Below are 24,878 nucleotides of genomic sequence, written 5' to 3' on the forward strand. Positions count from 1 at the left end.
GGGACAGGCCTGGCTGCTCAAACCACAGGCTGGGAAGGATTTGATTTCAATTTCCAATCTCTGACAACAGACTACAAGAAAAACGAAGTGAAAATGAATAGAAAAACTCAAAAACAAGCACCTGATTTTTTATGGGATTCATTGTATTATCATGAAAGCAGCTCGCGTCCTCCAGATTTCTGGGCTTTTCTCCCCGCTGGAGGTAACAGTTTGGGGCCAGCCTTGGCCTGTGGCTGCTCCGTCAGAGACTGGACTGCAGAGCTGGGGGCCTGGATGCAGGGTCCCCGGTGGGCTGGGGGAGGGGACAGAGGAAGCGCCCCGGCCCGACCCCCTCCAGCCGCACTTCTGCATTTCTCCCCTGCTGGTGTGGGCTGGGCTGGTGCTGAGGGGCCCAGACCCCTCCCCAAGGCCTGGGGGTGGACCCCTCTCACCCAGGCTGTCAGGCGAAAACAAGCAGTTTCTAAAAGCCAGCTGAGGGTTGACCACAAGGGCCCAAGGGGCACTCCCCTGGGGGAGCCGAGGCCACTGTGTGTTGTCGTGGGGAGGCCCTGGGGCGGGGTTGGGGGATCTGGAGAAAGTGTGGGGTGGGGGCCCCGGTGGAGTCCACAGGGGGCGTGCCCCCTACCCGGGGGAGGGAAGGCTGGCTACCCACGCTTAGGGCCTGGTCCCCAGCAGGTGCTCACTATGCAGGGCTGAGCAGACGGCCTTCTCCAGGTGCTGTGGGGCCTGGGCCCTGAGGGGACTGGGGTCAAGGCGAGGCCGAGCAGGGAGTTCCAGCCGAGGCCCACTGTGTCGGGGACCGGCCCGCAGCTGGAGGAGCTGAGCCCACCCCACCTCTGCGCCCACGGGGGCCAGGCCCCCACCCATGGAGGGCAGGGCGCGGGGCTGCCGGGAAATGAACACACTTGCTTATTTGGCCACAGATCCCATGCCAGGGCCTGGGGCTCTGCGGCAGAGAAGGCAGGGGTAGTGCCCCCCTGCTGGGAGCAGGGACAGACAGACGAAGCCCACCCAGCACAGTGGGAGGCCCAGGGTCATGGAGCTCAGGCGAGAGGCCCCTGACCTGACACGGAATCCAGGAAGGCTTCCTGGAGGAAGGAGACCTGCTGGACGAACGAGGCCGGAGGGGGTGGGCCCAGAGCAGAGGGAGGTGAAGGCTCCCGGGGGGGCTGCAGGGGGCAGCAGGGCCAGGCCTGGGGCCACAGAAAGTGCTGGACCACCTGGGAGCCGTGGGCAGGCTGGGGAGGGGCTGGTGAACCAGGGCCTAGAAAGGGGCCCCTCCGGGGAGCCGGGCGGTGGCCGAGATCCCGGCTGCAGGGACAAGAGGTGGGGTGCAGGCCTCAAGCCTTTCAGGGCAAGCCGCAGGCCAGCCACAGGGGGAGGCGGGCAGGGGTCTCTGGGGGTCGGCGGCGAGCTCGTCCACTGCGAGCAGGGGCAGCTGGGGTTGGCAGTTTCCTGGTGAACTGGGGTCCAGGTGAGGGTGTCAGGAGGAGCCTTGGGTACCCCGCTTTCCCAATGCACTTTCAGAGCTGTCGGCGCAGGTGGGGTTCAAAGGCAAGAGAGGGCGACTCTCGACCCCGGGCCCCGAGATTCAGGGGGAACAGGGAAAGCCGCGAAGGAGAGAGAGAAGGAAGCCCTGGCCCACCCCGCGCGTCTCCGTTGGTGCATCTCCGCCACCTCCTCCTCCTCGGAGGCCGCAGGACGGGACCCACCCCGTCCCTCCCCACCCCGCAGCTCTCCCTTTCCCATGGGGGGTGCTGCCCGCCCCACGGCCCTTCCCAGCCCTGCGGCCCGAGGCCCCGGGTCCTGCACCCCAACTGGGCGGCCACCTGGGCTCCTGCCCCAGCCCTCCAACGGGGCGCCCAGCCCCCCACATCCCCCCACTCCACCCAGCAGCCAGTGTTTCCAAAGCGTCCCCCATCCGAGCCCCCAGGGGCTTCATGGCAAAACGGCCCCGGCTCCCCTTCTCCAAGACCCCCGTGCATCAGGCGTGCAGCCCCTCCCCGGCAGCCCCTCCCCCGCAGCCCCTCCCCGGCAGCTCCTCCCCCCGCAGCCCCTCCCCCGCAGCCCCTCCCCCAGCAGCCCCTCCCCCGCAGCCCCTCCCCGGCAGCCCCTCCCCCGCAGCCCCTCCTCCGCAGCCCGGCTGCAACCTTTCTTGTGTGGGTCGGAGGCACCATTAAATATCTTTTTCATTGTGGCAACACGTGTACGACATGACCTTTCCAGTTGTAACTTTCAGGTGTCCCCCAAACTCGGCACCCCACGCAGACGCTGTTGAGCAGACTCCCCCCCCCGCCGGCACCCTGGTCTGCTCCCTGCGTCGGTGCACGAGCCACGGGGTGCAGGCCGGGGCCCTCCGCACTGCGGCGCGCTGGGGCGGACGGGCTCCCGCCTGTGCTGTTCCTGCCGGTGGGTGCGAGGCTGGAGGCTGCGCCGCCGTCGTGTCTCCCGCCCCCCTGCTGCGGCCACTGAGCTGCCCCGAGGGGGCTCATCCGGCGGACAGGAGGCGCCTTCCCGGCCCGGCCTGGTTCTCTCTGTGGTTGCGCATCTCCTCCTGGTGTGCGCCTGACAGCAGTTTCCCGTTAATTCTCGCCGGCAAGTGCGCTGTCCCGTCCTGCGACGCGTGCGTCGGTCCGCGGCGTCCTCACCCGCGGTGCCCGTCTTTGGCTTTCTGTTGGGCCTTTGGTGTTTGTCTGGGTCCTGCTCCGTCCCGGCGGTCAGGCTGCGTTCCCTGGTCGCCCTGGAGCTTCCACGCGCGGACGGACTCTGGTCACTTCCCCTCCGCCTGCGCTGGTGCTGGGCCAGGCCAGGGTCAGCGGCAATGGCCAGAGGCCACCCGTGCAGAGGCGGCGGAGCCGGCTGCCGTGCCCAGTGCCCGCCCAACGCCCAGGGCAGCCTCCGGGAGAGGAGGGCTCGGTCCAGCCCGCGCCCGCCCCGTGGACTCGGCTCCTCCTGCAGGTCCCCCTCTTGGGGGGACGTGGAAACTCCTCCCTGTGTCCATGGACACCCGCGTTAGTTCCTTTCTTTTCTTACACTTTTATGTAGGACTCAAACACGCAGAGGAGTACACTAACCGCCAGTGCACAGCGTGAATTCGCCAGCTGAACGTGGTGGTGGGACAAACCCATGATCACGACAGACATCTGGGACCCAGGGGCTCCCCTCGGACCCCTCCCCAGCCTCCGCCTCCCCAGGGCGCCCCCACACCGCCTCCCGGGTGGCGTCTGCAGAACGCAGGCAGCACCGGCTCCACGGGCTGGATGTGCCGCTGTGCGCTCGAGCGGCCTCCTGCCCCGGCCACCCCCACCCTCAAGGCGAGGGCAACTGTCCAGCTGTGCCCAGTGGCCGCCCGGCAGAGGTGCCAGCTCAGGCCCAGCAAGCAAGGCCTCCCGGCGCTGCCACGTCCAGCCAAGACCGGGACTCACCTGTCAGTGGCTTTCATCCGACCTTGGCCCTTTGCTCTTTGCCCTTGGCCTGTGGCCTCTGCCAAGGGGCCTGTCGGCCTCACCCCGTCTCTCTGTCTCTCCATTGGCCCCTTTGTCGGCCTAGTTGCCGGGAGGGGGCTCCTGGTTAGAGCCTACCCTCTAACGGCCCCACGGAGGCTCTCACCTGCTCCTCCCGGGGCCTTTGGACAAACAGGTCTTTGCTTCGACATAAAACGATTTACCAGTCTCTTGGCCTTGGCGCCTCTGCACCCTCTTTAAGGGCCCTGCTCACGCCCTGAAGTGAGGCTTTCCCTTCGCTTTCTCCCCAAAGCTCTGCTGTCTCTCGTCCCCGTCTGGCTCTCAGCCTCCGGGGTTGGCTTTCCGGGCGCACCGGGGTGCTCCCGGTTATTCCCTGAAGGCCGCAGGACCCAAGCGGCTCTCTCTGCCCAGGAATGATTCTTCATCTCCCAGGGCCTGGGCTTCCGCCTCCTCTTTAGTGAGCGTTTTCAGCTCCTGAGGTGTGAGGCTGGGGCAGGGCAGGGGCAAAATAGCAAGGTCCGAACCCTGCTGCCTCGGGGCTCACGGACCGAGGGGACAGACAGACGGACAGGGTTTGGCACCGGGACCCCTCTCACCTCTCAAGGCCCACCCCAGTGCTCTCAAAAGATGCTGGCGAACGCGGGTCTCCTGAAGTACCGCCCGGACCCCCGGGGAACGACAGAGCCGGGCAGCTCCTGCCCCTGGCCCTGGCGTTCAGAGCGGGAGGGGCGGCTGGGGCGGGTGAGGGTCGCCAGGAGCCCGTTTGGGAGAGATTTTGAGGCGAGGGATTGGAAGAGTCTTGGGGTTTCAAGTGTTGATCTGGGTCCTTTTTGGAATTGCTGGGGGGATCGAGACGATTATCTGACCCTTTTGCCTTCTGGGCAAGGGTCCCTGGGAAGAGCAGAGGAAGTGGGTGGAGACGCTGGGGGCTCCTGCCAGCGCCCGCGGCCCTGAGCTTGCAGACGCCTCCCGAAGTCCAGAGACGTGGCATGACAGGACTTTCCTGGTCCCCATGGGCAGCCCCCTCCCCGTGAGCTGGGCCCCTCCTCTCGCCCTCCTCTCCTTCCCAGCCCGTTTCTCCCTGGCCTCTGGCCTCTGGGCTCCACCTTCTCTTCCCGATCCTGCTCCCTGGTCCTTCCTCCCCTTTGGGGGCAATTTCACCCCGGAGCTGGGCCACTGTGCCCCTCACCCGCCTGCCTGGGAACTGCCCTTCCCAGGAGAAAGAGAAGCCGGTGATGAGGTGACCAGAGACAGCACGTGCCCTCCGATATCTACCTGCCCCTTTTCCCGAGGGAAAGCACCCACATCAGCTACATCTCCATCTTCCCCTGCAGCCAGGGGTGTGCCAGGGCTGCATGCTGCCAAGGGCAGAGCAGAAGCACTGGGTGGACTGCTGGGAAAGCCCATCAAAGGGGGTGAGGCACACAGTCCCTACTTCCTTCCTGTTACCTGGAATGCAGCTGTGAAGGCTGGAACCCAAGCAGCCACTCTGCCCATGAGCTAAGGTGCCGGGATTTCCAGTGACTGTGGAAGTGGCCATGCCAGCCTCCAGACCAAGAATGCCCCTGTGTGTGAGACCTGGTTCTCTGAGGTCCTGGGTTATGGGGAGTCTGTCCTGGACCAAGCCAGGACACACCATAATTTGCTGAAACCACAGTGAGTATTAAGTCATAATCAGGGCGTGCTTCTGTCTGAGACACAGCCACCCATAAGGAGTTTCAGAGTCATCCAGCTCTTGGTGTGAGCTTCTCGAAAGCTCCTTCCTCCCTCAGCCTCTTCTGGAGGCCTCGCGCCCCCGCCTCCCCCTCCTTCTGTCCTGCTCGGCATCGCCGACTGCAAGGGTCGGGCGGGAAGGACGGAGCCTCCCCCCGAGGCGGGCGGGGGAGCCGAGGGCGCAGGGGCAGCGAAGCCTGGGGACTCCTGTTCAGAAGCGGCCGACGCTTTGCCAGCCGGACCAGGCGGCGCGTCAGCGGAGTCGGACCCTGAGGGCGGAATTAGAGTCGCGGGCCTGGGGCTGGCGCCGCGGGGCCGTCCTCACCGACAGCTGAGCCCGGTGGACGCCCTGAATAAACAGCACGGGGCGGGGGGTTGTTTCCTCGGACCCGGCCCCAAAGCCAGCGCCTGCTCAGCGGGACCCGCAGGCCCCCGTCGGCGGGGGTGGGACAGGGCGCCCCGGGGCCCGTGCGTGGCGCTGCCCGGACGCTCCGGCCAAGCCAGCCAGACCGAAGGAAGAGAGTGGGGGTGAAACCCGGGAAGGAGGCGCAGGCCCGTCGGTGCTGACCGTGCACCGGAAACCGAGGCTACGCGCGTGAGAACTGTTATAAACGACCAAATAATTTAATGATGTGTAGAGATTAACACCATCATATGTGCCCAAAACAGCCAGATGGAACATGGACGAGCGGAAGGACCCCCCTTCCCAGAGAGAGGGACTGAGGGACAGAGCGCGACTCCTGGGAATACTTCAACGCAGAATGTGGGGCTTCAATAAGCACAATGTCAAACACGCCCAAGGGGCACAGAAGAAACGTGACACCAGTGGAAACTGGGCCGGGCCCTGGAGAGCTGCCGGCCATCCTGCATCGCGGTAAAAAGACCCACAGACAAGCAGAGTCTGAAAGTCCACAGAGCAGCAGGCGAGACTGCAGGGAACCCCCTGCGGGGGAAGTGAGGAACAGGGCGGCCGGCTCCCCCAGAGGCTGGACACTGCAGTGACGGGAACCCCGTGCTCTGTGCACACGGGGCGGAAAGGGCCAGAGATGGAGCCAAATCCACGGGATCCTGGTGCTTGACAAGGTGCCGCAGACATCAGTGGGGAGTCCACAGATTGCTACGGGGCCGCCCCCGGGAAAAGTGAAATGGGATCCCTGGATCCCTGCCTCAGCCCGTAAACCAGGACAAATTCCAAATGCACCAGAGTTAAGTGTGAGAAACCCGGGGCAAGAAAACTTCCTAACTATGATTCAAAACCCAAAGCCTTAAAAGAAAAGTCCGATGTGTCCTACTGCACACAATTTAAAATGTTCTAAAATAAAAGCAAAGGGAAAACAACCCAATCAAGTTAAAATAATTTTCCAACTACAGAAGGTTAATTTCTTACCACACAGTGGACACAGGCATCTCCTGCAAGTACAAACAGCTCCTGCAAATCACCCTGTCTTAAACGGGCAACGACTCTGGGCAGCCACAGGGAGGAAGGCTCCAGCTCCTGGACAAAAACAGACGCTCGGCCTGGCACGAGAAAGGAATGAGCCGGAGCCCTGACCTGAGCTGCCCCTTGCCTGCCGGACGGCCCCGGGGCAGGCAGTGTGGCTGTGGCCTCTCATGGGCACGACCCCTTAGAGGACTGCCCAGCAGGTCCACCAGGTGACACGTGCATCCCACCCGAGTTGGGCCTTCGCTTCTGGCAGGGGTCTCACAGACACATTTGGGCATGAGGGGATTCTCTGTGGCTCAGGGACCACCCTCGCTCTCCCCACCTGGGGACCACGTGAGGCGACGCTGGCCAAGGCATGAGGTGCTGCGCGTTTCGAGGACCAGAGGGGCCACGTCAGAGGGGCAGGGGGAAGTAGGTGCCCTCATTCGTGGCAGGGGGTGTGAAGCAGTGTGGCTGCTGTGCGAGACAGCTTGGTCAAACGTGGAATAAGTCCAGGACCCGCAGAGCCGCTCCCAGCACGTCCACGGGCCCCTGAGGGTGGAAAGCAGGGACCCACCAGGGCCTGCACACCGATGTCCGTAGGAGCATTTTTCTCGATTCCCAAAAGATGGGAGCAACCAGGTGTCCGTCGGCAGATGACAGACACTCAGAGAGTGGTCTCCCACCCTCGGAGGAGAGAAGTTATGATACGAGCAACAACATGCATGAACTTCAAAAACGAGCTGAGCAGAAGAAGCCGGACACGAGAGGACAAATGTTGCAGGTTCCAAGAAACACCCGGAATGTGCAGATTCATAGACCAGGTGCTGGTGGGGGCAGGGTTTCCGTTTAGGGAGATGGAAAAGTTTTGGCACCACATTGTGACTGTGATTAATGTCACAGAATCAGACACTTAAAAATGGTCAAAATGGGATATTTTGAGTTATATATTGTTCCAGTTAGCTAATGCTGCCATTTTGCAAAATACCAGAAACAGATCGGCTTTTATAAAGGGGGTTTATTTGGTTACGCAGTTACAGTCTTAAGGCAATAAAGTGCCCAAGGTAACACATCAGGAATCAGGTACCTTCACTGGAGGATGGCCAATGGTGTCCGGAAAACCTCTGTTAGCTGGGAAGGCACGTGGCTGGTGTCTGCTTGCTCCCAGGTTGTGTTTTAAAATGGTGTTCTCTGAAGTGTCAGTGTCAGCTTCCATTGGCTGTCTTCAAAATATCTGTCTCAGCTCCAGCTCGCTCTGTGCTCCTTCTGTCTGAGCTTATATAGGGCTCCAGTGAACCAATCAAAGCCCACGCTGAATAGGTGTGGCCACACCTCCATGGAAATTATCCAATCAGAGTCATCACCCACAGTTGGGTGGGTCACATCTTCATGGAAACATCCAATCAAAAGGTCACACCGTAATCAAAACGAACATGTTTTTTCCTGGGGGACATAATATATACAAACCAGCAGATATGTGTTACCACAAAAGGTTATCTTCAGTTATAAAATTATTTTGTATAATTCTTCCAATAAACGTGCTTTACTTATATTTTAGAAGATGTGGGAGCCAGCTTGAAGGGGCTCCCACGGCCACATCTGGACAATTTGTGAGTCGTTGAGAACATGACTGGGTGTCTGAGACACAGCGAAGATGTAAAAACCCATGGGGCCATGACGACAAAGAGCAGAAGAAAAAAATCCAGGTCCTCAGGCACCCTTGGAGGTGACCACTTCCCCTCTCGGTCAGGAGGAAGTGGAGCCCCCAGGTGATGTCCAGGCAGACAGGTGTGCAACACCATCAGGGGTAAACCATGCGGCCGGACGTCGGTGACGGCCAGCTCGACGGCAGGTGGACCAGGACGCCGGGGACGCCCCCACCGGTGCCGGAGCTGCCCCTGCCCACGATTTGCGACTCAGTTCATTTTGTGCCCCACCTGGGAGCAACCTGCAGGGCCAGGCCAGGTGTCCCCGGTGCCGAGCTGGGCGTGGCACCCAGAATGTGCTCAGTGAACCTCACTGACGGCACGGGAAGCGGCTGAGCTGTGCACGGTTTCCCTCTCTGTGCGCCCTGCTTCCGGGCCAGGTGTGCAGAGATGGCAGCCCAGGGGCACCTGCTTGTCACCCATCTCTACCCAGCCCCCTTGCCGGCCCTGCCAGCCCCACGGTCAGCAGGCAGGACACGGGCCCGCCCCGCCCTGGGCAGCCCCTGCAGCTGGTGCTTCAACAATGCCATGAAAGATCGGGGCACCCCCAGGGAGCAGCCGTCCTGAGCCGAGGTAGCTCAGTCACCTTGGGCTGACACTCCCTTGTCTCAGGAGGAAGCTGCCCCCCCAAATGTGGGGCTCACCCTTCAGGAGCTTCTCTTTCAGACTCTCCCAGTAGGCAAAGCTAGAACTGGCTGTGAGAATTCAGCGGGCACCAGACGAGGGCCAGGCAGGGGACGGCCGGGAGAGCTGGGGCTGCTCCTGGCCTGTCCGCCCCTGCGGCCCACCCCTCGCCCCACTCCCAGGGTCCCGGCTTCTGCCGGCCTCGGCCTCGGGTCGTCTGCCTGAGCTGCTGGGACACATACACCACGGTGGTGGCTCAGACAGCGGGAGCTTATCGGCCACGCTTCTGAGGCAGAAAGTCCATACCCCAGAGACCAGCCAGGCTTGCTTTCTCCCCAAAGACCGCTCCGGCACTGGCTGCGGTGTGACTCGGTGTTCCCTGGCTTTCCCTTCCCATGGCGATGTCGTCTTTCCTCTGCCTCATCCCGCTGACCCCGGCTTCTCCCTGGGGACTCCGAGAACCCGTGTTCAGACCCACCTGCTTGGTGGCCGCACCTTACCCACGAGTAGCATCTGTGAGAGGCCCTGGGTGCGGGGTTCCCAGCCTCGGGGGGCAGAGTAAGATGAAGAGTTCGTCTAAATTGGGGGCATAACCAACCTACCCCCCTTATTTGGCCTCAGAGCCCCTGTCTCGGTGCCTGCCCGGGAGGACCGGACAAAGCTCACGCCAGCGGGTACCATTTTTGGCTTCTGTAGGAAAAAATGTAAAAAGACTTTGAAGCGGACAGCTGGGTGTCCTCAGCGGGCAGGCCTGGGGCCGGGAGATCAGGGGGCGGCAGAGACCCTGCTGGGCACGCACGGGGGTCCTGACCGCTTCCCGCAGCCGTGGAAAGAGCCGGCCCAGCACAAGTGTGTCCATCACGCCGGTGTTCAGCATCCTCGACTGGTCTGATGAGTGCGCTACTTTTGAACAGGTTGTAACCTTGCGGCCGTTCCTGCACTCGTTAGTGGGTTAAAGACCTCCGGCAGGCGTTCCCTCTGTATTTGTAGATCGTGATTTTACCTGTTTGTAAGAAGTTTCCTGAAACACGATGTCCTCACCTGGACAGAAGCAGGGTGTGGGCTCCCCATGGGCCTCCTGGGGCTTGGTGGGCAGAGGGTGGGATCAGCCATGGGATCTGCGTGGGGCCACCCAAAGCTGCCCCTGGGCTGGACAGAGCCATCCTCAGGCCCGGCCTTAGAAGGTTTGGGCTCCTCCTGCCTGCGGGACCTGCTCCCTTACTGACGCGCGGAGGGGCTGGGGCCACCCGGGGCACGACACGCGTCTCCACTGTCTGCGATGCGACCAGGGCTCAGCTGGGGGCTGGGTGACCCCACAGAGGCCCGGGGGCCTGCAATCCTGGGGTGCACTGGAGCTGCCTGGCTGTGCCATGCCCCTGGGTGGTGAAGGTTCAGCTTCCAGCATCCAGGGGGCCAGCGTGGACCCCAGTACCAGTTTGTATATTATGTTCCTGAGAAAAAGCCATTATCTTTGATGCAGTCTTGTGGACACAGATGTATTAGTGTTGATTGGGTTGGAACCTATTGGTTCAGTGTTTCCTTGGAGATGTGACACAATCACCTCTGGGCGAGAATTTTCACTGGATTATTTCTATGGAGATGTTACCCCACCCATTCAGGGTGGGTCTGTATTGGATCACTGGAGTACTTTAAAAAGAGCCACGTAGGCCCAGAAGCAGAGCAACTGAGGGTGACATTTTGAAGAGCAGCTGCAGCTGAGAGAGGATGATTCACCCTGAGAGCAACACTTTGGGGAACGCCATTTTGCAATGCAACCTGGGAGCAAGCAGACGCCAGCCACGTGCCTTCCTGGCTAACAGAGGTTTTCCAGACACCAGTGGATCCTCCATCCTCCAGTGGATCAACCCAATTGCTGATGTCTTACCTTGGACACTTTATGGCCTTAAGACTGTAACTGTGTAACCAAATAAACCCCCTTTATAAAAGCCAATCCATTTCTGGTGTTTTGCATTCTGGCAGCATTAGCAAACTGGAGCAACCCCCCAGGGCAGAGGGAGAAGTGGGGGAATGGAGGCTGCCCTGAAGGGCTGGGATGGGGCCTGGAGACCCCAGTGTGGCCCTGCCAATTATAGGCTCTCAGCAGGAACACGGGGTGCAGGGCCACACCCTTCAATCCCACAGACTCCTGGGCCAGGCCCCCACAGCCAGCCCCCACCCCACAGCTCCCACCTTCTTTTCCGGGGTCCACTGAGGGACCCCCGGGGAGGGCTCCTTCTGGCTTCTCTCCTGCCGTCAGCTGCGGCTTTGGAGGAACCTTGGAGAACACGGTGGGCTCCACCAGAACCCCCCAGAGGGATGAGGACAAGAGCAGGTCCCACCGGAAGGCAGCCGTCCCCCAGGCCACCCCTGGTGCTGGGCACTGCCGGGCCCTCTCAAGGCATCTGCGTCCCTTGGGTCCTTACATCAGGCCTGTCTCGGGGTCTCCGTGTGCCTCGGGCCCCTCTACCAGGCCTGTGCCTGCAGCCCCTGGGTGGACGACATGTGGGCAGTGGCCTGCACTAGACCTGCTGCTTGTCGTGGACCCCCAGGGGACACAGCCCTCGCACAGACACATTTGGCAGGAGGCGGTGGGTCTGTGCTCACGTCACGTGCTCCGCGCCCAGGGCTGCTGCTCCTGGCTGTGCAGGTACCGGGCGCCCACCTCCCAAAGCCCCCTGGGATGGCAGCTCAGGGGTAGAACCGAGCCGGCCGGGCGGACTGCGGATCAGACATCTAGGGGAAAGCACCATGTGGCAGGGACCCTCGAGCCAACGTCATCCCCCCTGGGGTCCACCCGCCTTGGACACGCCAGGGACGCAGCTGCTGGAGAAAGTGCCCGTCTGTCCACGGCCCACAGCATCTGGGCAGCCACAGGTCGTGGACCTGACTCCTCAGCTGGGTGGAAGGAGCCAGGGTGAGGGCGGCTCCTGCTCGCAGCCCATGGGGTGGGCACATGCCCAGGGCGCCCACGGAGCCCTGCGCCTCCACCAGCCCTCTGGGTGGTCGGTGGTCAAGTGGGGTCGGGGTGATGTGGGGATGTGAGTGAGCACTTTCCGGGGAAACGGGACTTTGGGTTTGGACCCAGGATTTTTCAGCCTGGGGTGCTGCAAGCTGGAGGAAAAGCAGGACGCTGTGCGGTACCTCCGCGGCCCCCATGCTCCCTCGCTGAGACCCCACGGACGGGGAGGGCGGCACTAGGCCCGTGGCAGGCCCCCCCGGGAGGGTGAGTGGGTGCTGGAGGGCGGATGCCAGCCACCCCACAGCTCCACCACCGGCCAGGGCAGCCCCCCAGGGAAGCTCGGGAACCCTGCCCCGAGCCAGGTCCATCTCACCAGGGCACCCCCAGGGGTCCCCCGTGTCTTCTGGGGACGCCGTGGACCGGCCGTGCTTCCTCCTCCGCTCAGTGCCCACGCTCGCCGGGACAGCCCAGAGTGAGCCCCAAGCCGCAAGGAGCCGAGCGCCCCGGCTGTTTCCTGCCCCCCTACCCCAGGAAGGTGACGGGGCCGCGCTGTCACTGTCACTGCAGCCATTGGCCGGGCCCGACCTCCGCGCCAGCTGCGGTTAGGGGAGTTCTAGAGCCAGCCCTGGAGGACGCCTCCGTGCCACTTCCTGAAACCTGCCGGAGGGGCCGGGGCCCAGGGCGCATGGCCAGGACAAGCCGAGTGAGTCGGGGCTTGCGGGCAGGGGCACGCCCAGGGCTGCCGTCACCCCAGGGGTCCCATCTCCCTGTGGGACCTTCGTCCCTGCCCGCTGGTCTGGGTGGCCGAATTCCATCCCTGGGGCCTCTCCTGCCCCCACCAAGGGACTCGGGGGCTCCTGGTGCCGGCCGTGCTTGTTGCCGACCCTCTTGGGGTCCAGCCCCTCTGCTCCAGGGCCTGCAGGGCACGAGGGGATGAGGGGTGGACAGGCCAGCCCGGGCACGTGGCATGGCCGAGCCGCTGCCTATTTGCCTGTTGGGGGTGCGAAGCTGGACCCCAGGGGCAGGGACTGACCCATTGGTGACCCGGCGATGCTTCCGGGGGCTCGGGGGCCTCGGGAGGGCAGAGTGGGGTAGGAGGGGACCTCACACGCGGGGGCCCGGGAGATGCGCTTTCTAGAGGTGCCCTTTTAAACTCTCAGTTTGGGAAATGAAAGCGCAGCTTGCCCTGGGGCCGCGTGTCCCGGAATTGCGCCCAGGCCTGGCAACGCCGGGGCAGAGCTGGGCTCAGGCCGTGCCCAGGAGTGGGGTGCAAAGCTGGGAGCCACGGGGAGGGGGGCGAAGGCCCTGGAGCGCCAAGGGAGGGCCAGGGTCGGCGTCGGTGGGAGGTTTTCGGCCGGGAATTCACTGAGTATTCCAGAAGCCCGGAGGGACGCACAGCCAAGGCGGCTCCTCCTATGTCCCTGGATGTCCCCAGTGCCCTCGCAGCCAGGACATAGGCTCATGGGTCTTTTATTGGAGAAAAGAGGGGTGGTGGCTACGACGTCTCAGGATGCCGGGGAGGGGACGGAGGGTATGAGGAGAGGGGCTGAAGGCCGAGCTGGACACACGGTGGTCATTGAGTGTGGCAGCTGGGGATGACCGGGGGTGGGGGCATGTGGCTGGACATTGGGGGAGCACATGGGGGCACGAAGGGGTGCAAGGGGGTGCAAGGTGACCGTGCACCCTCACCAGGACCTGCACATCCAGCTGCAGTTGCCTGGGCCCTGGGGGACAGGACGCGGGAGGGGACGCGTGGCCTCAGGTGCCCTCAAGCTGAGCGTGAGCTCAGGCTGCAGACCCCACAGGTGGGCAGGGGCGGCTGAGGAAAGGGCTGGTTACAGCCCACGGCCCGGGCAGGGAGGTGGCAGCCACTTTTTGGTGGAGACTCCCACACAGCTCCCTGCTGCCTTCACTGAGCCCACCCCCTGGTGTGGCCCAGAAGCCCCCCAGGTCCCTTCCTCTGAAGAATCAGGGCTCCAGCAGCAGGCAAGGCCAGGCCTGGTCAGGGACCCCGGGGGGACACCCACCGCCAGCCACCGCTGGCCTGGACACTGAGGTCCACACTCCCCACCCACACCCAGGGCTGGATCAGCCTTCAGGAATGGTCCATGCCCCCCGCAGGCATCCCAGCCATGAGCCGAGGTGGAGGGTCCCGGGGTGGGGGTGGGGGGTGGTGCTGTGGCCGCCGGCCATGGTAGGGCCTCAGGGAGTCCCCGGGCCCCAAGGGCTGGCCACGCTCCTGGGTGGTCTCTGTCACCCTGTCCTCATGAAGGCCCCCTACCGGACAGCAGCACGTGCGGGGCCGCGTGGCAGGGTCCAGGCTCTCCCACGCGTGGCGTCGCTGACGGGCTGGGCCGGCGTCCCCAGAGCCCCTCCCCAGCAGGTGCCCGAGGGCAGGCCCTGGGGTCCTGCGCTTGAAGGGGCTCCGCCGCCCTCGCCCGTGAAGTGAGTGTGCATTTTTGGCTAAGCTGCCACTTCCTCTGCTTTTGCAGAAGTGACCTCTCGAGAACCCCTTGCCCCTGCCCGTCAGGTCGCTGGCATCACCAGAGAAGCCCCTGCGGGTGGAAGGGCTGACGGCCCCGAGTGCAGAGATGCGACGCCCTGAACCCAGATGATGGGGTCCCGGGGCACCTGCTAATCCTGTGTGGGACGTGTGGGGGCCACGGGCCACCTGTGCAGCCACACTCGCTGCACCGGGCATGCAGGCGTCACGCGGAACTGGGATGTAGGGCAGCTTTCCCTAGGGAGCCGGGACCCCCAAGACGGCCGGGCCTGGGTGCAGCACTGGGGGTCGCTCAGAGCGCCCCCCCAACTCCCCTGGTCAGGTTCCCCTCCCCCAGCCCCTGCACCATCTGGGTCTCTGTGTCCGGCAAATGGTGTCCCTGGGGGCCCCTCTCAAGGCCGGGTCCACCCGCCCCCAGGCTGGGGACCGCAGGCCGCCTTGGAGGACAGCGAGGTCTCTGAGGCCCCCAGGGGGTGTCTCCATTTTTGGGGCGACCCGAGTCCCAGGGCACCCGCGGGGCGAGACGAGGTAAGTTTGGGGCCGTGGTCACCCGCGTCGTGGGGACACCTGTTTTGAAGGGGTCATGTCACTGCAGAGATGACTCTTTCTTCTCTCCTCCCTCAACGTCTCGCCTCTTCATGTATTTGAGGAGAGTCATTTAAAAATTCTTCCTAAGCCAACGAACTTCCTGTAATTTCAAGTAAACCTCCGGGCTTCCTGTTAGAGTTTTGAGAAATACACTTGAAAAAAAGAAGGCTGAGACGCGGCTGCTGGCAGCAGCACCGCAGGGGCCGGGGGCACCTGGATCTTCCCCCTCCCCACTGTGTGGTTTCTAGAAAGTTCCGGTGGCCACGGAGCCCTGGCCAGGCCGGCCCTTGGGGGCAAGAGGCAGCTGCTGAGGAGGCTGATCGCACCCCCCGACCGAGGGTAGCACAGGGTGGACCGACCGGAGAGGGGCGTCCTCTAGCCGGGCCCCTACGCCCCAGGACAAGGCGCCCGCCGGCCTGCTCCCCGGGGCCGAGGGCGCGGCTGCAACGGGGCTTTCCCAGGGCCGCAGCCCCTGCCCCATCCCCGCCGCGCTCCCCGGGCTCCCCTTCCACCTCTGCGCTGGGAGGTCCCTGCTGGGTCCCACGTGCTCTGCTTCTAGTGAAAAATTCCTAAAAGGGGCTCTACAGGGTCAAAAGTCACACACATTTTTAAATGTTAGAAACATCCTGCAAAATTGTGCTCCAAAAAACGTGTACCGTTTATAACCCCTGGACGGAGGGTGGGAGCTCTGCCTCAGCCCTCACCAACCCAACGGTTAAACGTCCTTCTATCTGCCCGTGGAGGGGAAAATGCTCTTTCAGATGTTTATCGTCACATCTTTTTTTATTATTAGTAGAGTTGAGCATTTTTTGGATTTTTAGGAGCTATTTTTATTTCTTCCATGAATTATCTGTTCCTGGCCTTTGACAATTTTCCATTGGGTTGTCTTTTGTTGATTTGTGGGAATTCTTTTTAGATTAAGGATTTGCTATCATATTCCCCAGAATTAATATGAGACTTGGAACCTCATAAATGCTCATTAACCACTCATCAAATCAATTAATTTGTGGCTTAATCTGATTTCCCTAAAGCAATTTCAACCTACTTTTTTGCAGGTCATTTAAAACTCCTGGAGTCAACGTCCCAGCGGAGTTTGCAGGACGCACGCAGAGCTCGGGAAGGGCTGACGCTATGCAAGGTGAGCCCCTGCCCGGCCCCGCGCCTGTGAAGACTTGAGAAGCAGCTGCGAGAATTTTTTCCACAGTGCACTTTGTCCGCATAATGGGGATAATTACTTCAAAAATTAATGTGAAAACAGTCTTGAAGAAATTATAAAAGAACTCAGACAATAGAGCTAGAGGCACCCTCTTGAGAAACTGGAAAATGTCAGGTTCGTAATTCCCAGTGATGCTGGGAAAAGCCTCAAGCTGTGGGGCTGGGGTTGTGTGGCCCCCGAGAGCCGCCTGGCGGGGAGTGCAGCGCTGACCCCACGGGAGCTGCCGGCGGAGGGGACCCCGGCCCTGCCCTCCCCAGGGAGCAGGCGGCTCCCGCCCCAGGACTCTGCCCCCTGCCCCGACGGCTCTTCCCCAGGTGGTGCGGGGGTCGCACTCACCTGCACCCGAGAGCTTAAGGCGCCCAGAGGCGGGTCTGGGGGCTGCAGGGAGCGGGCAGGGGCCCGTCTGGGCGTGAGTGTTGGGCGCCCGGGGGGAGCGGCCCAGGCCGTGGCAGCAGCGGGGCCGCCGTGGCCTTCGCCCTTCACTCAGTCCTGGCCCCAGGTGTGCAGCCACCAGCGGCCGGTGACACGTCCCAGGACGGGGTCGGTGCTGGGAGGGAAACGGGCCGGAGGCCGGGGAGCGCGGTGGCCGCGGCAGGTCGGGTCGTGGTCCCCGCAAACATGCCCAGGTCCCGCTCTCGCCTGTGGCTGCGGACCATTTGGAAGGAGCGAGGAGGACGTGACTCGGACACGGCCTCCCGGACCAGCACCCCCATGGGTGGCCGGAGCCCTTCCGAGCGGAGAAGGGTCTGCACCGGGAGAAGCCGGGAAGTGACAGAGGCGCGGCCACAGAGCCACCACCTAGAGGCTGCCGGATCCGGATCCCTGAGACAACGAAATCCCAGGGGTGGCATTTGTCCTTGAGCCTGGCAAGCCCACTTGGCCTTCCTGGGCTAGGGAGCAGCACACACAGGGACGGGGAGCTCATGGCTCTCCCCGAGAGGACACCCCCCCCCCCCACCGAGGCCCTGGCCAGAGTGGGGACACCGCTGACCCCAGGGCACCAACCAGGAGACCGCAGGGGGCAGGGGTCATTGGGGGCCTCCCCCTGCCATGGGGGGTCAGCAGGAGGAGCCCGGGCAACTCTGAGCCGTGCTGGAGCGCCAGTGGGACCCCAGAGACGCGACCCTCATGGCCTTGGGCTGGCCCAGCCCCCGCCCCGAGCCCCCGGGAGGCAGCACGAGCCTCTCCTGGCCCTCAGCCTCTTGGGGCGTCCCTCACGTGGAAGCAAACGTTCAGGCGCTGCCCTCTGTGCTGCCTCCTGGCTTCTCCTCAAAGTCCCCGACACCTCCTCAAGGAAAGCAGCACGTCCCGGACGCCAGGCCCCCCGGGTCACACAGGCCGCAGCCTCGGCGATTCATTGAGGACTGAAGGGAGGAGAGCAAGAGAGGGAGCCCCGGTCTCTCGGCCAAGGTGTCACAAAGCGCCCAGGAGCTTGTCCCTGAGCCTGGAGGAAGCTGGCTACGGTGGGGACCCCTGGAGCCTGCAGTGCCGCCCGCTTTCGGGGCCCCTCGCCCACCTTCCACCATCAGTTTCTTTCCCGGCCGGGGGGCACGGCTTCCCTCAGCTGCGGGTCACGGGCTCCGCACAAGAGCCTGGGCTGGACCAGCAGCCGGGTTGGGGGCGTCGTGGGGACCCTGCTGTCCGAGTCTTCTGGGCTGCGGTGCCGGGCACCACCCACGGGCGGTGCAGCAAGAGCCCCGCGGCTCACGGCCTGGAGGCCGGAAGCCCAGCACGGAGATGTCGCCGAGACCGTGCTTCCGTCTTGGCCCGCGCTGCCGCCCCCCAGCGTCCTCGGCCTTCCGTTGTCCCCTGACGGCTTCTGGATCCCTCTCCCCACGAAGCCCCCGTCCTCACTCGGCCGCCTCTAAATCGGATCTTCAAAGACCTTCGTTCACAAAAGAGCCCACAGCTCAACCCCAGTACCTTCCTCGGAGATGCTGTTTGCAAGCTGGTTCCCACCCACAGGACCACGGTGAGATTTGGCCGTGTCTTCTGGGGGGATTCAACCCCCACCCCCACTGCAGGCTGCCCCCACTCGGGCCGGGGCTGGGGGCCAGCGGGAGCCCACTCTCTCCCTGGAGACCCCCCTCGCCCTCAGCCAGGGTGATGCCCACGAGGACGCCCGGCGAGCTGAGCCCACGGTGCCACCCGAGGGGCAGACGGCACAGAAGACGCACGGTCAGCGCATTCGCACTGCGGGAACTAACGCGGGAACTGAAAACACAAGCCTGCCCAAAAGGACCAGGCAGACGTGCAGAGAAACCAAGTGAAATTTCTAGAAATGAAAAATACAGTAATTGAATGTTAAAACCCAGTGGACAAGATTTTTTAAAAGATGAGAAAATTAATCAACGGAAGTTAGATATGAAAAAATTATCCAGAAGGCATCACAGAAGACAGAAAGGGTGAGAGTGAGATGAGTGGGCGAGGGCTCGGATGATGAGATGTGCGTGTGAAATCGGAGTTCCCGGAGAAGGTGAGACAGGTGGGGAACACGCAAAATGGGTTTCTCCCAGAGCCGACGGAAGATGGAAGTTCTGAGATTCCACAGGTCCCGCTGGCTCACAGCCGCCCTGGAAGCCGGAGCCCTGGACAACGGTCTCCAGAATGTAGAGAAAACCGCTGCCGAGCCAGAAAAGGGTTCCCAGGGAAACGGCTTTCCAGAAGAGGAGTAACGTGGAGGCGTTTCAGATGAACAAAAGCTGAAAGAGTTTGCACTACAGGCTTTCGTTAACAGAATCACAACAGGATGTCTTCAGGGAAGAAGGAAAACAGTCTCAGAAGGATGCTTGAGTGAAGAGGGAGCAAAACCAGCTAGCCCGGGGCTAATTTTAAACAGGGATTGATTTTAGGAAAGAATTACATTAATAAAGTCTAACTTGTGGGGTTAAAAACAACCAAAAAATTAACACAACTAAAATAACTGGATAGAAAAGCATATGATCCAGACTCTGGGGTGATTAGAGTTACAGCATTTGAAGGTCCTTGAATATTCCAGAGGGAAAAGATTTGATTAACATTACATTCATTAAATACACCTGAAAAAATTTCTACGGTAACGTCTAAGAGACGAAAAATAGACTTAATTTCCAAGCCAATAGAAGGGAGGAAGTAGAATAAGGGGGAAAAACCCCAATAAATCTAAAAGAAATCTAAAAGAAAGCAAAAAGAATAAAAAGAAACAGAAAAACAAACAAAAGAACAAATAACATGGAGAAAATAAAATATATCAATAATATAAATATATTGAACTGCACTCAGTATTTAAAAGATAAAGATTGTTCAATTTTTAATTCTGGCTATAAACCTTTTATGTGTCATCTCTAAAACATAAGGATACTGATAGGGTGAAAAGAAAAATTTGGAAAAATATACCAAGCAAATAGTAAGCAAAAGAAAGCGGATATAGTTATATGAAATAATAGACCAATGAAAGTATTTTACATTGAAAACATTTTTAGAGATTGCATTAATTTTCTATTGCTTTTGTAACAAATTGCTACAAATTTTGTGGCCTCAGGCAACACAAGTCCATTATCTCTCAGTTCTGGAGCCGGGAGTCTGAATGGGTCCCACTGGGCTGAGATCAAAGTGCTGCAGCTGCAACCAGGTTGGGCTCCAGCAAGAAGCCGTCTCCTCGCCACCCACGGCCTGCGGCTCCTGGCCCCTCCGTTCCAGGCCGCAGTGGCGGGTCAGGCGTCCCAGGGGTCCCAGGCTGTCCCAGGCTGTCCCGGGGGTCCCAGGGGTCCCAGGCTGTCCCGGGGGTCCCAGGGGTCCCAGGCTGTCCCAGGCTGTCCCGGGGGTCCCAGGGGTCCCGGGCTGTCCCAGGCTGTCCCAGGGGTCCCAGGCTGTCCCGGGGGTCCCAGGGGTCCTAGGCAGTCCCAGGCTGTCCCGGGGGTCCCAGGGGTCCCAGGCTGTCCCGGGGGTCCCAGGGGTCCCAGGGGTCCCAGGGGTCCCGGGCTGTCCCAGGCTGTCCCGGGGGTCCCAGGGGTCCCAGGTTGTCCCAGGCTGTCCCAGGGGTCCCAGGCTGTCCCAGGGGTCCCAGGGGTCCCAGGCTGTCCCAGGCTGTCCCAGGCTATCCCAGGCTGTCCCAGGGGTCCCAGGCTATCCAAGGCTGTCCCAGGGGTCCCAGGGGTCCCAGGCTGTCCCAGGCTGTCCCAGGGGTCCCAGGGATCCCGGGCTGTCCCAGGCTGTCCCAGGCCGCCCTGCTGTCCATCTGTAGGACGCCAGGGCGCAGGTCCGGTTGGGCTCCTCCTGGGTGCATTTCGTTGGGCGTCTTGGCTTGTGGATCCATGTCTCTCACTAAATGTGTGGAGTTTCCAGCCATTATTTTCTCCGATATTCTCTCTGCCCTTTTCTCTCTTCCTTCTCCTTCTGGAACGCTTGATGGTACCCCACAGGCTCCCCAGGCTCCGTCTGCTTTCTTCGTTCGCTCCTCCTCCTCCTCAGACTAGATGATATCACTTGTCTTATCTTCAAGTTCTCTGATTCCTTCTTCTGCCAGCTCCAATCTGCTGTTGAACCCCTCCAGGGGATTTTTAACTTCTGTTACTGGGGTCTTCAGAGCTGTTTGGTTCCTTTTCATAATTTCCATCTCTCTACTGATAGTTTCTTTGTGTTCATCTGTCATTTTTCTGGTTTCCTTTGGTTCTTTGTCCATGTTTTTCTTTAGCCCTTTGAGCATATTTAGACCATTTATTTAAAGTCTTTCTCTGGAATGTTCCAGGTCTGGGTTTTTATCTTCTCCTTTGCCTGGGCCATTTCTTCTTGTTTCTTTGTTTGTTTTGCAACCTTTTGTTGAAACATGGGCATTTCAATATTTTACTATTATCACTGAAATTTTAGTTCTGAGGTGTCTGTTCCTTAAGCTTATATCCAACTAGTATTACTAGAGAAGTTTTGCTGGGTGCCCAGAGCCAGGAAGGAATCAATTAAAAATAGAGAAGGAAAAGAAGAAAACACCTCTCCCAGTCTCTGCAGATCACCCTGTGCCAGTGATTTTCCATACGATGAGCTTAGAGAAAAGCTCCAGGCCGAAGCCTAGGGGCATCCTGATCCTTTCTGTGTCTGTGCTCTCACCCCACCCCTGTGTACACAGATTCCCTTCCCTAAGAAACCGTTTCCTCACGCTCACAGGCTCTGCTCCGTGTGCCCTCCAGCCAGCGTCCCTTGTCCCAGGCTGCATGGCTTTCCTGCTCCCTCACTGTGTTCTGCAGAGAGCTCAGTGAGCCCCTTCCACACGCAGGGCAGGTTCTGGGATGGTGAGTCCCTCAGACACCCCCAAACAGATGGAGCTGGACACTCACGCTGCCAGCCTGTGCGCGCGGCTTCCCCTGCTCCCTCCAGAACCAGAACCAGGACCGAGGGTCCACACTGGGGGTGCGGCTGGCTCCTCGCCGAGCCAGTGAGGGGCAGGGAGGGGCCATCCCATGCCTTCTAGTGGCCTTTTTCTTGGTTCAGTGTTCGCCCTGTTGCTCAGTCTTTTACCTGTTTTCTGGGCTTCGAGAAAGATGTCTCTGCCAGTTGCTAGTTGTTCAAGGCTTCTATGGGGGACGGAGCCCTGGAGGGTCTCACTCTGTCTGCTGTCTTGGCTGAGGTGGGGCCGAGGAAAACACTCTTTTCTAACAAACCAGCAACAGTTTTGTTCCCTGCCATCACAGTTTTGGGTTGGAAACCAATAATCCAAGGATCATTCAAAAAAACCCACTTGGGAATTTTCATACACCTGGGGTCCCTGGTTTGGAGTTACCAGGAAACTCTCACCTTTTCCTACAGCCTCTGAGCCTCCTCCAGGTGGTTCCCAGGACACCCACCTTCACTCTTGTCTCTGTCCCGCAGGAAACGCCACCTCGGTGACGGCCCATGTCCCGCGCTCCGCCGAGGGCTGCAACGTGTCGTACGAGGAGAGCAGGGTGATCCTGGTGGCCGTGTACAGTGCCGTGTGCGCCCTGGGCCTCCCGGCCAACTGCCTGACAGCGTGGCTGACGCTGCTGCAGGCCCTGCAGGGCAACGTGCTGGCCGTCTACCTGTTCTGCCTGGCACTCTGCGAGCTGCTCTACCTGAGCACTCTGCCGCTCTGGGTCGTCTACATCCAGAACCAGCACCGCTGGACCCTGGGCCCGTGGGCCTGCAAACTGACCGCCTACGTCTTCTTCTGCAACATCTACGTAAGCATCCTCTTCCTGTGCTGCATCTCCTGCGACCGCTTCCTGGCAGTCGTCTATGCCCTGGAGAGCCGGGGCCACCGCCAGCAGAGGATCGCCGTGGCCGTTTCGGTCTCCGTCTTCGTCCTCGTAGGGCTGGTCCACTATCCCGTGTTCGAGATGGAAGAGAGGGGGACCTGCTTCGAGGTGCTGCCCACGGACAGCAGGATCGCCGGGTACCACTACTCACGGTTTGTCGTGGGGTTTGCGGTCCCACTCTCCATCATCGCGTTCACCAACCACCGGATCTTCGCGAGCATCAGGCTGAGCCCGAGCCTGAGTGCCACCCAGAAGGCCAAGGTGCGGCACTCGGTGACCGCTGTCGTCATCATCTTCCTCGTCTGCTTTGCCCCCTACCACCTGGTGCTCCTCATCAAGGCCGTCGCCGTCTCCTACTACAAAGGGGACCAGGACGCGCTGTGCACATTTGAAGCCAGCCTGTACACGGTGTCTGTGGTGTTTCTGTGCCTGTCCACAGTGAACAGTGTGGCCGACCCGGTCATCTACGTGCTGGCCACTGACCACTCAAGGCAAGAAGCATCCAGGATCCACCGGGAGTGGAAGGAGTGGTCAGCGAGGACCAATGCCAGCAAGCTCACGTGCTCCAGGGACTCGGACGAGGCGAGGTTCCCCACTGCACCCAGCAGCTGCTACGCATTCTCCGGGCCTGTGCACCCCCCAGGACTGCGGCCGCATGTGTGGGGCTCCCCTTGCACCCCAGAGAGGCTGGGCGAGGAGGCCTGCTGAGCCTGGGGCGCGCGAGGGCGGGGGCTGGCAGCTCCCCTTCCGCCGAGTTCGCTGTGCCCTTGGTGCCAGCTGGAGGACACTCTCTGGAAGATGTGCCCCTGGCTTCTTGTTCCCGGAGCCGTTGCCTCGGGGAGCCTCTGCCTCTCAGGGATTCCAGCTGCCCAGGCTGTCCCATTGGGCACAGAAACCTACTGGGGAGCTGGCCTTATGCCACGGGCTAGCGGTGACACTTCCAGGCGCCCAGAGGCGTGGCGTCGGGGACTCCCTGCTCCACAGCCTTGCTGGGTGGTTCCCTCAGCCATGAGAGCACATCCAGGCCTTTGCCAGGGCCAGGGCTTGCCCGGAGCCCCCGGCCAGCAGCTGGTACACAGTGGGCATCAGGCGTGGCCAGGGCAGCATCCCTGGTCTGTGGGTTTGGGCTGGTGCTGCGCAGCGACTGAAGGGGCACAGTGGGGTGTCGGTGAGCCTTCGCCTCAGGATTGCCTGAGATCACTGGGCTCCGACGCAGTGTCCAGTCACCCGGGACAGCCCTGGACCGAGCAGGGGGGCAGGAGCTGGCCCTGAGGGCCTCGGCTGGAATGCTGCTGCAGGGGCTGCAGGATCCCTACAGGAGACCCTAGAGGGGTAGGCCCATGCGCCCCCCACAGGGAACCCCAAATCCTCACAACGGGACGGTCAGCCTGCCAGAGAGCTTGCCTGGTGCCTGGGGTCTGCGTTGTGTCCCACATGGCTGCTGCTGGGGCCAGGGATGTGCTCGGAGCCCTTTGCCCGGGGACCTCTGGGCTCCCTGGTCAGTGAGAAGGGACACAGGGCTCCGGGCCGGGCCAGTCGGGAGCGAGCAGCTGCCCCCTGCCCCCCATGCCCTCCCCCAGGCACGGATGAGCCCGAGTCAGCTCCCAGCTCTGCGCCACGTCCCACGGCCACCTCAGCTTCCTCGACCGTACAAGGGACTCAGGACACCTGCTCAGGAGGTCGCGTCCAGGCTGACCCTCCTCCCCTCCCGCTGCTTCTGCCCTAGTTGCCTGGCAGGTGGGAGCCCAGGGCAGTGGCCGTGGCCGGAGCCGAGCAGACCTGCTGGCCGCCGAGGGGGATGGCCGCGCGGAGAGGGGTGGGCACCGGGGAGGCCGCTGCTGGAAGTCTCTCCAAGGGTTTGTTTCCCACGGAGCTGGGTGTGGCCGTGGTGTTAAATTATGTTTCCGTTTCTGCAAGGGGGCACTGCTCCTCCTCACTGTTACAGAAGTTGAGAAAATACGTTTTCTAATAAAAACATAAATATACATCAGCCCCAAATCCCCTTTTAAAGAAAGAACGCAATTTTACCTTTTTGGGTAAACACGTTCCTCAGGGGCTCCCTTGGGTGCCCTGGCTTCACCCCCACCCGACAGGGGACGCCCACCCCCTGCAGCCCAGGGAACCCTCACGAGGCTCCAGGGCTGGGGCTGAGGTGGGGGAACTCGGCCCAGAGCAGCCGGACACCCCCATGGTCGGGGACACAGGGGCTCCTCCAGGGGTGTATGCACCGAGTGGAGCACATCCTTCCTCGCTGCCACCACCCCTCACGGTCGCCGTCCTGCTGGCCCCTCCCGGGCCCCTCTGCTGCCCACAGACGGGGCAGGCATGGCTGGGGGTCCGGGCCCCCAACCCTCGGCTGTGCCTCTTGGACTCGGCTCCCATCGCCCCCATGGCCTGGCCTCCGGGAGCAGCGGGGGGTCCGGGGCAGCTGCCCCCAGGC

At 61.6% G+C, this 24,878-nt stretch overlaps 1 protein-coding gene across 2 annotated transcripts; it reads left to right on the top strand.

The window, feature by feature from the left end:
• Window positions 1-12,513: 12,513 nt before the first annotated feature.
• Window positions 12,514-24,406, top strand: GPR132 (G protein-coupled receptor 132). Of its 2 annotated transcripts, none has more exons than XM_037831686.1 (3): window positions 12,514-12,592; window positions 16,036-16,310; window positions 22,035-24,406. In XM_037831686.1, exons 2-3 carry the CDS (start codon window positions 16,304-16,306, stop codon window positions 23,144-23,146), a joined length of 1,119 nt encoding a protein of 372 aa, XP_037687614.1. In that variant the 5' UTR covers window positions 12,514-12,592; window positions 16,036-16,303; the 3' UTR covers window positions 23,147-24,406. The 2 variants fall into 2 exon arrangements, with proteins under 2 accessions (XP_037687614.1, XP_037687613.1); XM_037831685.1 differs by having other exon boundaries at window positions 12,520-12,592; window positions 16,036-16,118.
• The last annotated feature ends 472 nt before the right edge of the window (window positions 24,407-24,878 follow it).

The sequence above is a fragment of the Choloepus didactylus genome, chromosome 4 (genome assembly GCF_015220235.1).
Source record: "Choloepus didactylus isolate mChoDid1 chromosome 4, mChoDid1.pri, whole genome shotgun sequence".
NCBI lineage: Eukaryota > Metazoa > Chordata > Mammalia > Pilosa > Megalonychidae > Choloepus > Choloepus didactylus.